Source organism: Lycorma delicatula, chromosome 2 (genome assembly GCF_047948215.1).
Source record: "Lycorma delicatula isolate Av1 chromosome 2, ASM4794821v1, whole genome shotgun sequence".
Classification (NCBI taxonomy): Eukaryota; Metazoa; Arthropoda; class Insecta; order Hemiptera; family Fulgoridae; genus Lycorma; species Lycorma delicatula.
Window position 1 is genome coordinate 117,789,594 of NC_134456.1, and position 19,915 is coordinate 117,809,508.

The 19,915-nt window shown below is 28.7% G+C and overlaps 1 protein-coding gene across 1 annotated transcript in view; it reads right to left on the minus strand.

Annotated features, from left to right (window-relative positions):
* The window catches only part of eIF5B (eukaryotic translation initiation factor 5B), a 203,637-nt gene that overhangs the window by 124,759 nt on the left and 58,963 nt on the right, over nucleotides 1-19,915 (minus strand). The window contains exons 13-17 of the mRNA XM_075356156.1: nucleotides 18,679-18,802; nucleotides 15,505-15,672; nucleotides 12,174-12,350; nucleotides 11,084-11,165; nucleotides 7,274-7,455 (exon numbers count right to left, since the gene is read on the minus strand). Coding sequence (XP_075212271.1) covers nucleotides 7,274-7,455; nucleotides 11,084-11,165; nucleotides 12,174-12,350; nucleotides 15,505-15,672; nucleotides 18,679-18,802 — 733 coding nt within the window. The remainder of the gene's footprint in view (nucleotides 1-7,273; nucleotides 7,456-11,083; nucleotides 11,166-12,173; nucleotides 12,351-15,504; nucleotides 15,673-18,678; nucleotides 18,803-19,915) is intronic.

The following is a 19,915-nucleotide window of genomic DNA, read 5'->3' on the forward strand; positions in this document are numbered from 1 at the left end:
GGTTTAATTTAGCCTTCTGCAGCTATTGAATGGAAAATGGAAAAGTAATTATTACTTCACATGAAAAATTATCAATCACTGATTTAAAAGAAAACAAACCTTTCAAGTACAGCAGATTAAGTTTGAAAGTAATTTTCTGAAATACAAAGACCAGAAATATTTGAATTTCTGCACAAAAATAAATTTCTTGTACTACTACACTTTATCAGCCAAATAAGATAATTGGACTACTTATTCCAATTTTGATCTTGAATCCAAAGAACTAAAAATTTTATTGAAATATTTTAATAAAAAAAACACCCAGACTTTTAGTATAATTAAACTTCTTCATAAAAAAAAAGTATAGCAAAAGTATAAATGAACATATTTTTTAATAAATAGCTCTGGGACATAACTACAGAAATATTTACAGTTAAAAGTAATACTGCACCCTTATTTCTATCTTTTACGAGGTGTGGTTCAAAAGTAAAGGCTGATGAGTTATAAAAAGCGATTGGAAACACTGATTGGTTCATGCAGGTACAGAAGCTTTAAGTGGTCTGTTTGGGCATGTAACTACCACATTGCTGTCAGTTCATTGTTGTTTACCTTTATGAGACAGATTTGTTAAAATGAGTGCAGTGATATCCTCCATTTATGAAGTTCGATCACAATTAAATTTCTAAATGCAAGAGGACATAATGCTGCTGAAATTCACAATCAACTGTGTGAAACATATGGGCCTACCACAATGAATGAAGGAAAAAATGAGACAATGGTATCGTGAGTTTAAGGAAGGCCATTCAAATGTTCACCAATAGAAAAGTGGCAGGCCTAGTGTTTGACTGACAATCTTGTTGAACATGTCACAGCGAGAGAAAATCATAGCTATTCCATTAGCAATCCTTCTCTAGAATTTCCATAAATTTCAAAAACATTGTTGAGAATCGTGACTGACACTCTAGGCTATTGTAAAGTGTGTGACGATAGATACAGAAAATGTTAATAAATGCTCACAAACATCACAGAATGACATCTGCATGTATTTTTCTCAACTGCTTTAATTGCAAAGGAGACTTTTTTCATATCGTCATTGGTGATGAAACAGGGATTTCATAAGACAATGCTGAAGTGAAACAATAATACATGCAGTAACATCATTCCAGTTCACCTAAAATGAAAAAATTCAAACAAGCCCAGTCTCAAAGGAAAATCATGCACTATATTCTAGGATCAAAAGGATATACTTTTGATTGATTTCATGGATTACATCACAATGTCTATTGTGAAACACTATCTAAACTGCGTCGTCCCATTCAAAACCAACAATGAGGAATGCTGAGATCAGGAATTGCTCTTTATCAAGATAATGCACATCCACACATGGCTGCATGCACAACAGAACAATGCAAAAATTCATATGGGAGATTTCTGATTATTCCCCTTACACCTAATTTTGTTCCCAGTAACTATCATCTCTTCCTATACCTCAAAAACTGGCTTGATACTCAATGATTTGAGGAAAGTGAAGTGTTGAAAATCTCGGTGCAAAAGAGGCTACAATCCCAGGCGGCAAAATTTGATGCAGTGGGTTTGAAGAAGCTTGTTTCACGATCAATAATGTTTGGAATGAAATGGTACTTATGTAGAAAAATAAAGTAAATAATTATTTGAAACCATTAATAAAGTTTCCATTTTTTCAACTGTTTTTATTTTGTTACTTTTGATCCACCATTGTATTTTCATATTTTATAGAATATCATTGAATCTATTATAATTTAATATAATTAACGATAAAGCAGTTATAATTATGTGGCATATAAAATCATTTTAATGAATAATGAAACAATTTTAAAATAAGCATTAGTATTCTTACAAAGGTGTATATATACACTACAAAATATTTATTCTCTTTTTAATTATTCAAACATTAGATGTTATATGTGAATATCAAGGACAAACAGGGCCTGAGACATATGTCTATAATAAAATTAACAGTAATTACTCTAATGGTAACATAAAATGCCTCAATAATAATATTAAAAATAAAAAAAACATCAAGGTAAAAATAAATAAATGGTACAAAATTGAAAATTTAGTTACAAAAAAAATTATATTTTTTACTTACTTATTTCCATACTAATGAAAATTCAACCATGTTTTATGACTATTGCAAGTAATAAGCTTGCTTTATACATGAATATGCTGATTTCTTTTTATTCTTTTAGAGGATTTGTAAGATCATCCACTTTTATAGAAATTTTCAAGAAATTTTTAGGATTTACAACATTGAATACACAAACACGCGTATGCACATACATCACACGAAAAATAATATTATATTACATAACCCAAGGTTTGTAAGCATAAGCTCTCTTTAGTTGCGAATAAATTGTGCAGCTGAGACACATCTATCAGATTCTTTATTGTAACAAACTAGGTAATGAAAGAGATAAATAAGTAGGAAGAACCATGTCATCGCATATAAATTTCCTCTTAGTTCCCCTTCTTGTTTAATCCCTGCTAATCCTGTTTTGCAGGCATTCTAATTTAAAAATATATCCTATTCATGATGTTCTCAACAGTTTAAGACTCAACCAGCTGGCTTCATTTCATAATCAAAGTAAGTAAACTAATTTTTTTTCTTTTTTAAATAAAAATCTTCCCTTTTGTTTACAAATAAAGAGCAATCTTAATATAACTATTATTCTAAGATGCTTTGGTTCCATTAGAATGGTTTTTATTAACTCCTAATTTGTGTACTGTTACTATTAGTTACTATCATTATTATTAGTGATTCAGCAATTTAAATATTTAATACTTTTAAATCTTTTCCAGAAAAAACTGACAAAAAAGACAAAACAACATATATTGATGATTTATATAATTTACTACTCCTTTAAATATTACACACAAATAAAAATTCAAAATTTTATAATTAAAAATATATTTAAAAAATTTCACATAAACATTAAGTAACACATCTGGTAATGTCAGAAATATATGAATCAGCAAGTGCAAAAATAATATTTTACAAAATAATTTGACATAATGGTATGGGTCTTTATATAAGATTAAACGAATAAAACAATTTAACAGAGATATTAAAACAGAAGTGAAATGAGAGGTTATGTTACAGAACGTAAATTTATATAGGAAATAAAAATGATCTGCACATGCAGCAGAGGTAGTATTGAATTAAGGAATCCATGAACAGTATAGTTACTGGAGTCAGGAATTAATGGAAATAATTTAAGTTTAAAATTTGTAAATTTGTCTTGAAAGTTTATATCGACAAAAAAAATGATAAATTACTATGAAAAATATACATTATACATAACCATTCAATATTTTAAAATAAAATTGAGTGTAGTAGTTTTAAAGGTAACCACAAAAAAAAAATTGGCAGTTATGACTAAATAAATGTAGATTGAAACAGGAAAAATCAATAATAAATTGATTCAAATAATTAAATCAAATTGACAATTACACTACATTAATGCACAGATTATTAAAAGTTACTATAATAAGTCATTATCATGGCAGAGATTTGTATTTTAAGTGTAGGTGGTAGCCAGTTAAATAAAATAACATACAGAAATAAAAAAATGTGTATTAAATTTATGATTAGATTAACTGGAATTTAGACAGCATGAAGGAAACACAGATTAATGTATGAATCTTAAAAAGTTTAATTTCACTAAAATAAACAATCATATAGACAACTTGGAATTAAACAGAAAACAAGTAATTATTGGTTGTATTTTATTTAAAGTATATCCCTTACATTTCAATACAGCAAGTGTATAATGTAACACAACGATCGAAGTGACCTCTTTAGGGCTTCTTTAAGAGGAGTTCTTTTAGATACTTGTAATAATCACTGGGACATAAATTTGGAGAATAGAGTGAATAAACAAACATATGTGTGCCCCCCCCACACAATGTTTTACACCAAATATTTCAGGACAACTATACTGCCCAATGATAATGCACTGGAACTATAAAAACCATAATTGGAATGAAAAAAGGAACCAAAGCCTGGTGTTAAGTACATGGTGAATCCTGCTCCATAAATGTTTCACAAAAAAAAAACCTATAGCAATAAAAATTGATAGGTTTTACTCTACATTAGATTCATTCAATGGAAATTTCTTTGCTGTCAAATAAAATATCTAAGTATTTAAATTTGTCATCTGAAGATTAACTTTTTTGCCTTTAGGTTTCTTCTATTTGATACTATCTCAGTTTACAATCATATCACAATGATCATCTTCAGACAAACCAAGAATTGACTTCTTACCCAAAGTTTCAACTAGGATTTGGACAATAAAATACTTACATGTAATATAAAAAAAAAATTATATGCTACTATTTAGTAATATATCATTGGTGATTAATATCATTGTATTGAATGATGCTATTAGTGGATCAGAAGAACATATTTCTGGATATCAAATCAAATTAACAAGCCTTCATTTTCTTCTAATATCTAGTTTTAGTCATATTGTCTAATAATATATAATGTATCTGAATGTGGAGTATGTATGTATAAGTATGTATAATGTATCTGTATGTTGAAGTATTAATACAGTACTATTAAAAACAGACAAAAAATAAGCGATTTCTGAAAAAATAAATTGCTTACAACCCTGTGAACTATCCTTTATTCTTGTGAATTATCCTTCACAATTAATTTTCCTACTTCTGCTGCATAAAACATAATGTAGACACACACACACACACACACACACACACACACACACACACATAGACAGCCAGAGACAGACACACACACAGACAGACAGACAGACAGACACACACACACACACACACACACACACACACACACACACACACAGACAGACAGACAGACAGACAGACAGACAGACAGACACACACACACACACACACACACACACACACACACACACACACACACACACAGAGAGAGAGAGAGAGAGAGAGAGAGAGAGAGAGAGAGAGAGAGAGAGAGAGAGAGAGAGAGAGAGAGAGAGAGAGAGAGAGAGAGAGAGAGAGAGTGAGAGAGAGAGAGAGGGGGGGGGATTAATGCCTATTTGTTTTAGGCATTAATTAGGTGGTACTTCATCTCTAAATGAAAAAATAACAACCTTTTTTCCTAAAATGGGATAAAGGTTTTGAATTCCAGGTCTTCAGCCATTTAATAAAATATACAGATTAATCAGGTTTGAATATACAGGTAATCAGGTTTGAAAAGGTAAAATGAATTATTTGAAAAATATCAGAGACTAAACCTTGTCTCATGAAACCATGCAGGAGATATAAATTAGAATTCACATGTATAATATCAGTAGTTTAAGCTGAGTCATTCTGTCACTTCCACGTGCAAGTGCAATTATTGCTTTACGCGTATAGTAATGTACTGTAAACTATCATTTGTCTGGTGCCATGGCATGTCAATGATAAGCAATTAAATATTTTGTTGAGTCTGTTGTTATTGATGTTTAATAATGATAACTTCATTTGTAATGTTTCACACGATTATTCAGTTCAGTGAAAAAAATCATTTCAGTCTATGTTATCACATTACTTTGTATGGTATAATACAGTTTAATAGTTCATTTTTATAACAGTTTTATTTAGTGTTATTTTCATAAATGTCAGTTTACACTGTGTTTTTGTGCCAATTGGTTTTTAACAATAAGTGATTTTGTTGTGAAACATAAACTGGGAAAACCCTCAAGCAACTCTGAAAAAAAATCTGATGTGGATACCACATGACTTCCTTTACACCTGTTAAATTAAATAAACACATTTTTTTTAAATGAAAAGTACATAAAATTTTATTTCATTAATAACTTCTGATATTTTTAATATTTTTTTTTTTGTTAATTTTGAATTACCATTTATTGTAAAACTTTTCTACAATCAGAAGTTAATAATTATTAATAAATCAATATATTTAAACTAAAAAAAAAATTTAAAAAAAAGAAAAGGAGATGAAGTCGGATTTGAACCGATGTGCCATCCCTTATAAGATCATTAATTAAAATTTAATTTGGCTATAACACTGGAACCAATGAAAATAAAATATATAATTGAAAAGCTCTCAAATGAGGGCTTATTACTGCAGTTAAGAAAAAGTCCAAAATCCAAATTTTCTGAATTTTTACACTTTTGGGGTTCAGTTGATTATAATCAAAACGGAAAGTGCACAACTAGATGTTACAACAGTCCTAAATCCAAAATTTCAACATCCTATGGCTAATTGTTTCTGAGTTATGCGAATTACATACATACACATGTACCATACATACACATGTACCATACATACACAGAGTCAAAATGGATATTTTCGTTGAAATTTGAAATTTTTTGTGATCTCAATACTTCCTTTACTTCGTACAAGGAAGTAATAATCACAACATATATATATATATATATTACCTTAAAACAAGATAACTCTGAAACTGCAGCAAAGAGACATTGCTCAGAAAGAAAGCAGTGCAACAGGCGTTAACAAAAGAACAATTTTTAATATTAAAAAAAAAATAATGGTAACAATGTTAGCAGTGTTACCATTAATTTTCACACACATTTTAAGTGAAAGTGTGTGAAAAAGATTGAAAAATTGGATGATTTTACTACAATCACTATCACAAAAATGTTCGTTCATTTTATTTCAAAAATGAGCTTTTTATCTTGAACCCTGATGCTGTGAATGGATTCTGAATTTTTCTAGAAGTACATTACATCATGTTTTAGAATCAATGAATTTTTATTTCATAATATAGGGAATATTTAAGAGAAATTATGTAATTTCATGAAAGTAGGAAAATGTATTATTTAGTAGTTACTTGGGTTAATGAGGGACATATATGGTATACATGGATAAGGAAATAAAAAAGTGTAAAAGATGCTTTTTTGAAAGTTTTGTCATCTGGAGTGAAAACCATGGCTAGAAAAGGTGAACAATTAATAGTAATGCACAGGGGAAATGAAAATGGGGTTTTGAACGGTATGGATATTTGAATCCAGATCTTCCCAAGAGTATCATGAAGTGAATGGTGACAATTTTATGCAGTGGTTTAAAAAATATCTTGAAACTGCTGCTGTAGGATACATCATAGTAAAATGAACAATGTGCTGTATCATTGTCTGAAAAATAAAAAAAAATTCCACTTTCTTTGACCTGAAAATTGGATATTGCCAAATGGCTATGAAGAAAATCCTGTAAACTGAAGACATGTTAAAATTAAAATTTGATGATAATATTACCAGAAAACAGACTTTAAAAAAATACAATACTTACTGGAATTTTAGAGGTACGCAGGAATTCAAGAAGAGCTTCAAGAGAACCAAGAGTTGATGCTAGAACGTAGACACCTCGCTCAGCTAATTTAATACCACTAAGTGCGCTCTTCAATTCTTTAGCAACTTCTTCCTTGAATATTTCAACCTCATCTGGCTTCTGAGCAATAAGGAGATTAAGCCCTGCAGTTAAAGAGATAAAATATTAAGTTAAAGAATTATACGTCTGATGTAATAATCTAAGTAAAAAAATTAATTTTTTAACTTAAAAACTTTTTTCAATCAATTCATTACATAAGCATGAAGCTTGTTTGTGAAAATATAGAAATCTGTAGCGTAAGCAAAATGCCATTCTGCATTGGATGGGATCCATGGGATTCGAACTTAAGAGCTTCTGGATGAAAAGGCTATATTACTCTGCCATGGAGTGGTGACTTATGATCAAATCCAAAGACATAACATATTTAATAAACATTTGCAAAGAAGAAATCATAAAATGAAAAAAAAAATCTCTAAACATTAACTTAAAAACGAAAAAAAAAATTGAAACTTTTTATAGTACTTTTCAAGCGTATCATTACTAAAGGGCAGAGAAGCATACTGGAAGTATTCAGGGCACAAGTCACCACCTAATCACCTAAATCACCACCTAACCACTGACAATGACAATAACCCCATACCTGAAAATCTAGTGTATGCAGCATAAGCCATCACCTTTCTATTGCCACAGGCTATCTTCTAAGATCTGTATTTTTTTTATGATCTGGAAGGAACCCCATGATCATGTTTCAGATTGTTACTTTTGCCTCACACAAGTTGCTGGACATACATTCAAAACAAAATGTTTGATCACATACCCCCAATATACCATCAGCTTTGAGACCTGTATCACATGATGAAACTTTATTTATTCTGAATAAACCATCAGAAGATGATCTCCGAAGTGAAGGATCAGAGACTTTAGAAACGGATCAAGTCACTGAAAATGTTGAGGACTATTTGCTACCAGTATGAGGTCTACACCTAATTTCTCAGATGGAACTGAATTTTTTTTCATGATCTTGACTTACCTAAAAAGAAAGCAGAGCTCCTAACGTCCAGACTAAAGAAATGGCATTTACTACAGGAAAATTTCAAAACATCTGTTTATCGTAACTGCAAAAGCATTTAATACTGTTCTTTTCTTCAAAGGGTTATGGCCTTTTGCGCACAAATATTGATATAATTATGAAATATCTGTGATCCAAATATAAACCAGAACAATAGCAACTGTTTATAGATTCTTCCAAGGCAAGTTTGAAAGGAGTTTTACTTCATATAGGAAATGTGCTTCCAAGTGTACCTGTTTTCCATGCTATAGATATGATGGGAGTCATATGAGATGATGAAACTTTTACTTGATTCTGTAAATTACAATACTTACCAATGGAACATATGTGGTGACTTAAAAGTCATAGCACTGCTTGTCGGAATGCAGCTTGGTTATACAAAGCATAACTGTTTCCTATGCGAGTCTGATAGCAGAGCAAAAACATCCCATTACAATCTGAAAGAATAGCCTGTGCGTGAACACTATGAACCTGGGACAAAGAACATTTTACAGAACCACTTGTAGATTCACATAAAGTAATCTTTCTTACACTACATATCAAACTTGGTTGATGAAAAGCTATGTGAAGGCCATGAATCAAAAGCAAAGTAATTCCAATACTTACAAGAGAAATTTACTATAATTAGTTATGTCAAAATCAAGGAAGGTATCTTCATTGGGCCCCGGATAAGAGCTCTAATGAAAGATGTACATTTTGATGCACTGCTTCAGGGAACAGAATGGGAAACTCAGAAAGCATTCAAGTCACTGCCAATAACGTTCTTGGAAAAAAAACAGCACCTAATTACAGGGAGATAATTGACAATATGATTGGGAATATAAAAATAAGAGATGTAATATGTCTTTAAAGATGCATTTTCTGTATAGCCATGTACACTTTTTTCCAAGAAACTTGCAGATGTTAGTAAAATTTCATGTATGAAATGTATGTATGAAATTTCAAACATGGAACATTGTTATCAAGGAAAATGGACTCCGGTAATGCTTGCAGACTACTGTTGGCAGCTGAAAAGAGATACTGTATACACATACAAGAGGAAGACACGGAAAATTATTCATCTAGGCATGTACATTTAAAAATTCCAGTTCAGTTTACAGACAGACATCAATTTTTCAATTCCTGTACCTTAAAATGTAACGTAAAAAGAGTATAATCCACTTTATTTTTATTTTTACATAAATTAGATGCTTTTTAATTCATATATATAAAAAAACATTACTCTATTTTTTTAATATTGTAAACTCCCAAAATTAGTAGCCTTTAACTTTAAAAATATGCTAAATTCAGTAAGAAGTAAAATGACTATTTCTCTAAAACCTTACGTGATAGAATATTTTTGAAAATTTATTCAATTCAGGAGATAAAAATTTACAAGAAATATCAACTTTCATTCAGGAAGCAGAAAAAGTTGAAATTTGTTCCACAGTGTAATATTTTCTTTAGAGATAAAAATATAAAATATGTATATTTTTATATTTAAAAGAGAAGCACAACTAATAGTTGTTTAAATTAAAAAATTTGACTGACTTTCAAAAGTTTTTTGATTACTGATACTATAAATAATAAATTATACCCATTACACAATTCTAATAACCTTCGAATTGAGCCACACTGGTTCTTATTACTTTCAAATAGATTGTTGTATATTCAAATTTAAATTTATAACTAACTGATGAATTCAAATGTTACAATAAATCATAGAAATCATATAATCTGGAAAGGAAAGAGCAAATATAAACAAGTTTGTAAGGTCAGTAAATGTTGAACTGAGTAATTTTAATATTTATGAACTACTGTTACAATTTTTTATCCAATTCTTAAAATAATCAGTTACAAAAAATTATATAAATAGTCTTATTACATAGTAATTATATGCATTATTTTTGTAACATCTTTGGTAGAAATTTACACAGAAAATCTGCTAATATACTTATCATAATCTACTTTCTGAAATTCTGCAAAAACTTTTGTTGTAGAATAAGGCAAAGAATTAACTTCCAATTTTTTACTGCTTTAATTTGGCTTCTTCTATTAGTATATTTCTCTCTCAGAATTTCTACAAATAGGATATAGAAAGTACAGGGTAGTCATGTTCTCTATAGCTTTTTAAATAAAAAAAAATACTTTTACAAAAATTCCAGTTTTGATGAAAATTACAAGATAATTCCATGTTAAATACTTAGAAAACATGATGTCTACCAATATGTTCTTCTTTTAATTCTGCTGCCTAATGATGATTAAGTTTTTGTCTTATTTATGGTGAAAAGCTCCATCTTCCTTTGAACTTTTCCTAGAACTGGAGAATTACCACTATTCACTCAAAAGGATAAAGTTTTTTGTTAAGTAGATTGCAGCACAAATAAATAAACAAACTAACTAGTAAAAGATGATAATTTCAATTATTATGATTAGGTGACTATTTTTTGTTTAATTTCTACTACTGATTTGATTTTGGTCTAATTTAATGTGAACTTTGTAAATTTCAACTAAGAATTAGTTAACATTATGACACACACAAGCTATTTATATAAATACACTTGAAGAACTTAAGGGTATTTGTCTCCGCTTTCAAATTGACTGGAGACAGATAATGGTTATTCTTTAAATACCAACCAAAAATAAAGTAAATATATAAGTAGATGAAAAATTATAATCTAAATATTTTTTTAACTATATAACAATATTAAAAAATCAATTACCTGCAATGGCTTTATCTAAATCTTTAGCAGCTATTTTAACTCCCTGAGCAGCTTTAATTTCTTTATATTCTACATATGCATTCTACAAAAAATCATACCAAAAGAAATAAAATTAAAAATCATACTAAAAAAAAAAAAATAATTATAAATAATACACAAAACTTTTAAAACTGACGATACAAATTCAATTTAAGTTGTTCAGTTAAGACAAGAATAAATTTCAAAAAATAATTTTATAAAATTTTACTATATTATCAATAAAAAAAAAATAAAAGCAATTTTTAATTACAAATGAAAAAAATAACGTTTATGTAACCAGGCTAAAACAAAAAAAGTGTACCTGGCTATTCATTTTTGGATTCTACATTATCAAAAAAATGTTCTAAGAAAAACAAAGGTAACTTTCCCTTCATTATCCTTCTATCTAAAGTTTTGTTTTTTAAAAAATGTATATCTCAAGATCAAACTGAGAGATCACTATATCGTGTATACATGCATACACCCATCAACTTACTTGAATAGATAATAAAGAAGGTATAAACATATTCAGAAATTTCAAAGTGGCAGCCATATCAAATTTTTATATCTCAATAATCATTAGTTTTTTCAAAATACATTTTATTAACTAAAATATTACATCACTATTCTAAAAAAAATGACAACTTATGTTTTTAAAATCAACTGACACACAAAGAGTGAGTTATCAAACAAAATTGAAAACTCACAGTGTTTGACAGAAATGTTTTTCAGCCCCATTCTTCTAATGCAATCACGCATTCAGGACAGTATTTGACAATACCAGAACAAACAATATTTTAAGTATTCAAGAGCAGTATCGGTATAAGAGATAACAACTACATTTACTTAGTTATTTTTCTTCTCCCACTTTCACAAAAAAAAACAGTATCAGTACAATTGTATACAATCATTATACATTATGTTTCACACCAAGAGAATGGCATGGAAATGGGAATGGCATACCAGGAGAATGGAAATTAATAAATTTGCTACATTTTAGCAATATCTACAACAGTATCAATTAAATTATAATAACGTGAATAAAGGTGAAAATGATTATGATAATACATACCTTAACTCTAAGTTCTTTTAAAGGCTGTGGCATTAATAATGACCTTATCTGGGTAACTATTGGACCATCAGTTCCAGCTACAATCATGGTATCACCTTCTCTTAAATAGCCATTGACTAGTATAGCATCTATAGTTGTTCCAAGACCAGAAATTGCTTTTACTTCTAACACAGTAGCCTGTTTCAATAAAAATATAGATTAAGTCAATGAAATATCAGCCAATGAAAGTATAAAATAAATAAAATCCAATATAAAACTACCAAATAGGCAAAACAATACTATAAAAATAAAAACATATCAAATACTTTGATGACCTAATAAACAATTTAAATTGTAAACTCATTCTCAATACACAAAAAAAAGTAAAAGCAAATAAAAGCTTATTTGCTGTCATGTAAGTTTTAATTTGCGCTTCATGTTAGAGAACACAAAATGAAAAAAATAACCATAAAAAAAGGAAATTCAACCAAACATAGCTAAAACGACTTATTATTACTCTAACAAATGGAAAATGGCATTAATCAAGGTGGTGACCCAATCTGCAAAAATATTTTATAGACAAAACAGGAGACTTACTAGAACTATTTATAAATTCTGCTAAAAATCTTCTCTTCTGTTTACCGTAAGGCTATCTTATTTAAAACTTAATCAGCTAACTTAATCTCAACATATACCTTTAAAATCATTTTTCAAAAGCCAACTGTTAAGCCAAAGCATAAAAGTGTCTGCTATTAACTAAATGAGTAGTCACACTATTCAAAAACTAAATCAATAAATTACAGTTCTAAAATATATTTATTACAAATATAAATAAAAATACGTTTTATCTCGTTTTCTAAAGCCAGAAATTTAATTTTCACTCACTCACTCTATGACAGGACTATAAAGAACTCTGTTATAGAAAGAACTATAATAAATACTATTTCGTTATTCTGTTAAACAAAAGACTACTGGTCTTCCATAATTCCTATAGCAATCAAAGTATTTTAGGCTCTCTATTACAGAAACGCTAAAATTTCACTGTAATGCTCGAATAATATATATCCACAAGCACCTTTCAATTTAATGGAGATGCTGTTTTTCAAGGATTATTAAAGTATTTGAACTCTTTGAATTCAAAATAGAGTAATCTAGAGTATTTTCTAACACTACATTACAACTACTGGTTAATTTCTTTCTATGGAAATTTATAAATAAATATATATATATATTTTCATGGGTAATGTATGAACTTTAGCAGTGATTTATTTTTCAGTAGCATTATCTAGTACAAGGAGATTCAGTACCATAATGTTATACAATAATGGAAGTACCAGAGTAAAGTCTAACTTTCACTGTTAAAATTGAACATAATTCGATTAGTTGCTGTATTTTCTTATAGCACAATAATATAATATAGTACATTTAGTATTAATTGTATACATTACACTCTTCAGTTTCTTGACTGAATTTATTGGCTAAATTTCTTGACTAAATTTAGGTGCAATATCAACTCTTTAGTGGTGTGATGGTTTGCTTAAACCATTGTCAAATCTTCATCAAGTTGGTGTCGGAATTGCTTCCCAGATTGTGAATGTTGTCAAGGGTCACCAATAGGCTTTAACCCAAAGTCAAATCATATATATACAGAGTTGATTCTAATAGCAATAAGTTAATAGGATTAAGCTAGTTAGAAACGTCGATTATATGATTATTGTGGTTTCAATGATCACATAATCTACAACTCTAAAATAATCCCTCAATGAACTAGCAATTAAACAGAGTTTTAATGAAAAACAATGTAAAGAAACATTCGATGAACTGAGGCAATAGTGATTTGTTATTATATTGCTACAAATTGTTGGTCCACTGAGGATTTTTGGACTAGAAGATTACCATCAACCATGAAAGAGCAGAGATGAACAATGAGCTTAAAATGCTGGGAAGAAGACAATGGCTATGGGAGCACCTAGTCCTTCCCAATCTAGGATTAATATTGTACTACAAAGTATGTTGAAGGTCTTTAGTCTGGGAGTTCCTCGAAATTTGGAAGTGGTTGCAAGGAGCAAAAATTTAACAATTCAAGACCAGAAATAGTCTGTCAACTAAAACTGACTGGAACTGCTGTAGCATCAACCAGTGTTGAGATACTCCATGGAGATAAATTTGTCAATTTCATAAACTTTTAATAACTGATTTGAGCCATTAGACCCCAGAACATTTAATGGCATTAAATTCTATCATCAACACAGTAGGAGAAGAAGTCCAAGTATTCACAGATTACTGACTAACATTTGGTCTGTGAGCTATGGTGGCTAAAATAAGGCATGCCTAAGTCTGGATGTACTTATAACATTTTGATTGCTTATTCCTCCTGAAGGGATTAGAGCTGGAGCAAAGCTTCAGCTGCAGTGGACACCTTTTTACTTAACATCAGCAGCTGCACGACATAACGAATGGAACATGCTCGTATGAAGTTCAAGAGTGTTTACGCTATCTGTATGGTAAAAGGTCAGTGATTGTTTCATCTGCAGGAAGTGTGGAGATTTTTCAAAGAGTTGCCCTCAAAAAATCTATGGTGAAAAGTGGAGTTAATGAAATGATGAAACGTAGGAGCAGAAAAAATGATGTCGGCAAACTTGCAGGGAAAATTAAAAATCTTCCAGGGAAAATTTTAAAGTCTTCCAAAATTTAAAAGTAGAACATTAAAAAATCATTCTCCTACTAAAACTAATTATCAAAGTTTAATGTAATATATGTGACGAATCAAGAGTATCCTGGATGTAGTGAACAGCTAATCAGAGGTGCCATGAGAGATGATGTTGTAAAGGGAAAATAGGTAGTTTTAAAGCCCATATTATTACTATGCCCAATGAGGATAGTAGCAGAAAGAAAATGTGAGAAAAGTAGTAAATCTTTCTCTTGTGGAATTAATATTGCAGAAAGACTGAAAAAGTGGAAATGAAAGCAGAACTACATACAGGGTGACAGTCTAGGCAACAACTGACTCCTGGAATGCAGGTGGAGATCAGAATGTTAAGTACGAAACTAAGGAGTTTGATGAAAAAATGACACATCTTACTACATAGCAAAAATGTATTTTTACATAGTAAAAATACATAAGAATCGTAAGAATGTGTGTATATGAATATATATCGATGCACATACACACACACACATTCACATTACCTCTCAAGTAAATCATACATAATTGATATACATAAATAATATGTAACTGACCTTCCCAAAAATAGATCAGTAACTAAAAATATATTTCTTACAATATAGAGTTCTGTACAAAAAATGTCAGCATAAAATTGTTTATTTTCAACGGAAAATCTTGGAATTTTACCTGCAGTTCTTCAGAGAACATCAATCGTTTAGCAAGCATGTTCTGACATGAATCAACTACAAGGGCCAGAAGATTTCCCATACCTTCACCTGTAATAGCAGAAGTTGGCACCAATGAAACATAACTTCTAGGATCTGGGTTATCATAGAACAAGGCTGCGTTTAATCCCTAAAACAAATTTAACAATGACATTAAAAAAAAATGCTACTTATAAAGGTGTTTAAATAATAAAAAAATATATTGCTATAATTAATTATAACAAACCACACACATTACTATAAACCATAAATACAATAATTTATAACCATAAACTATATACAACTTTCACTTAGAATAATAATGAAATGAACTTTGAACACAAAATAGGAAAACAAAGACAAAATACTTTGTGACACATGTTTTAATTTTTAAATAAGTCATTTAGAGGTTATTTTATTAAAAATGTGGTTCCTCACTGATTTGTCATGATGTTCCATGTTCACTAAGTTAATTGTGTTAACGACTGCACCTGGTAAATATAAAATTGCTGTTTCTATGGCCAATATTAGTTGAGTGGATTTTCTATGTAGTCATCATCATACTCTTATAATCATCACTACTGCTATTATTATGTTGCCGCAGTGGATTAACAAAACAGTAATCAATCATTTTGTATTGTTTGTCATCAATCTTTCACATACCTATTTCTTTTTGTGTTAAATTTCTGATAACTGGTAGATCTTTATAAGGCTTATTAGAGGTTCCTCAAATCTGGCAATTTCAATTTTGCTCGTTTTTTTTTGGATGACAGAAATACTATTCAGCTTTCAAAAAGCAATGATTAAAATACGCTCTTTCAAAGATTTTGTAAACAAATTTTTTTTAGGCTCAGAAATACAATTCCAATCAACTTCTTGTCACTTGTAATTATACTTGTGTTTTTTAATACACCTTTATCAAGTAATTAGATGACAAATTAAGCTGCGTTGAAAAAAAGAGCACAAAGACCCCTATTAACTTGTTCACTTTTATCTGAATGATGTTAGCGCATTATTAAAATCAAAATTGTTTTACATTATTTTCATCCAACATATAAATAAAATTTTCATGGGTCCATTTTGTGAATAAATGTGGATCTAACCAAGCACTTGAATGAATACATGTTGGAAAGATTTTACATATTTTAAAGATTTTGAATATTTTGATTTGAGAAAAATAAAAATTTTAATATTGTTATTACCTTATACGTCTACAGCAATAACCCAAAGTTACTTTTACTTTATAACTAGGGAGTGACTTTTCTGTTCTGAAAGTTTTAAAAATGAAAATAATTACCAAAAGTGAAATTTCACAGTTTTCCATGTTCAATTTTATTGGCAATTTTCTCATAGAAAGAAGAGAAATATGTTAATAAACCACTGGACCAAGTTTTTTTACATTGAGAAAATATGAATAAATTACTTTTTGTTTGATTCTTCCAGGACCAATAGGTTTTAGTTATGATTTTTTCCATAAACCCTTACAATCACAAAAATAGCTGTGTGCACGGTAACTGCTAAAATAAAAAAAAAAAAAAAAAATAGTTTTAAGGTCATGAGACATGTAGGAAACAAGCAGGTAAGTTAAAATTTTTTTTTGGTCAAGCAACCACCACTTGGGTCACTTCCAATGGATAGACTCGTATTATAATTCTGTTGTGCATTTTCCATAAAATGATATTTCTATAACATTGTTTTTGTTTATTTCAATCTCAATATGTAAAAAATGTATTTTTCTGTTCTCTTCCATTTGGCATGTAAATTTTAAATTATCATTATAATTATTATGTTTATTCAAAATGATCAAATGTTCATTATTTATAACTGGATTATATATGACCAAAATATCATCTACATATCTCATCATAATATACATTTCTTATATTACAGATATTACCAGATATATTATCTGATATTACATATCTTATCATAATAGCACCAAGTATTATGGTTAAAAATTTTAATAATTAAAATTCTTCAAATTCTAAATTAAAGAATTAACTACGGTTGTAGCAGTTGGTAAAAATGTTTACGAACGTAGTTGCGTGACATAAATTTACATTATTCCAGTTGACAGTGAAGTTGTGTTGTTCAAGTTTTGTGGTTGTTAGGGTTTATGTTTTCTAAATTTTTATGTTTTTATTTCTTTTTTTGTTTTTTGATATAATTGTGGAATTATATACCGCCTGATGATGTGGAATCACCCGAAGGTTGATTTTTGGTATTAGTTTTTTAGGTTTTTCTGTTACTGTATTTGGTGGCTAATTTGTTGTTTGAAATTATTATTATTATTATTATTATTATTATTATTATTATATTTATAGCTATTTAACTTCAGGCCACTGTTTGGCATTATAAAAATTTGTTGTAATTTATTTACAGTTACTTTTTTTTGAAAATAGACATTTATTATAAACATATGCCTTCAGTTAAATTAACAAGTTTGGAAATCAAGAAATAATACATAAATTGCAACAAATTATTTTTGATACATATTTTTCATTGCTAAAAAAAGATTGACATTACACACACATGCACCTAATTAATAATGTTAATGATTTAAATAACAATTATATTCTACCCTAAGCACATTTCTTGACAATAAAAGGAATATATTTAATTGATTTATTATAATAATTGTACAACAGAAACATCCTGGTCAAGAAATGTGTATAGTATATCTTCACAAACTACATGTATTCTAGTCATTATTATAACTGCCAATTGCTAAACATTGTATGACTTGTAACCACGCAGAAACATTAATTTATCCTTTAGTTCTCACTTTTTTCTGAAAAATAGTTAATCCTTGAAAAATAGCTAGTAAGGCTAAATGATGTTTGTACAACATCATTTTTAACCCAAGGTTAAATGATGTTATACAAAAATGTTTAAAATGAAATGATGTAGTTATAGACTTAAATTTTTAATTTTTTTTAGGAAAGGCAAAAGATGACATTACAAGCCAAAAATTATTAAAACTGGGTTTGATAAAAACAAGTTTTACTGAACTTGTTACCAAAAAGTAAAGGTACTAATAACTATAAATCTAATTTAATTTAAAAAGACTTCCAATTAAATATAATTAATACAGATATATGTATTTAATATAAATAGTGTTATACATTTTTAAAATTAAGTTATTATTTAAAAATACCTGTTCAGCAAACTGCACAATAACTTCCTTTGTTCTCTGTTGAAACTCTAACTGGGTATTGGAGGCTTGCAATTTAATAATATCTCTAACGTCTTTTCTATTCATTGTGTTCCAGTCATATAATCTAAAAAAAGACACAAACAAAAAATTGAATAAATAAAATATAAAGTCTAACTATAACACAATAGCCAATAAAAAAAGTTTCATAAGAAAATCTGGACAAGCTGCACTATTGCAGTTTTACAAATATTTCTTTTGTTTCAGAAATGAAATTCTTGTTATTAAGAGGTAAAAAGATAATTATATTTTGAAAATACAGAAATGTTTCTCTCATCTTGAGATTTGTTGAACTTCTGACCAACTTAAGTATGAAAAATGAAAGATGACGTATGACTTTGAATCCACATATATATATCTTCAGTGAGAAGACACAAATACTTGATTCATGCTAATTCTAAAGGCTGTGTTCTTGTAATTAATTATTAAGACACTGTCACCCTTAATTTGGTAACTTTCAGATTATTAATCCTAAGAACAGCTTTGAAAGCTCTGATGGAATGACAAAATAGAGAACTGATGGACTCATTGTAGCCAAAAATAAAGATAATAAGATATTCAGGTTATGTAACTAAAAAAAGCTACGGAAGTGATTACAATCAACAGAATGTCTTTTTTCTTCACATAGTACAGACATAAAAATAATTTTATAATGAAATTTTGAGTGTTTGAAGCACATCTGACTTTATGATGAAGATCTAGATGGATAACGAATATTTTTAATAAAACATCAAATAATTAAAATCAGTTTTATTTGTATTTTCATTATATTTTTAGTTTATAATTTACTAATTAATTTCTTTGTAAACATTTAATGTGAAAATTTTTAGTTAATTACTGAATTACAGTTTGCACTAATATTTTTTAAAGTTATTAGCATATTTTAGCTTGTTTTTAATGGATGAAGGAAATTTGCAAGGTAAAGTCAGATTTTTATTATTACTTTGAATCTTAAATACTTTTTCAATTTATAAAATTGGAGGGGGTCATATTACAATTTTATTACAGTAATTTATTCACCATTGATTGCTGAATTTATAATATACTGATAGTATTCAATAAATAACTGAATGGAGGTAATAAAAAAAGATTAAAATTGTTATAAAACTAGAAGCAATCACAAAAACAAATCAAGAACTAAAAATATATTCGGTGATTTTTAAATACAATAATTTATATG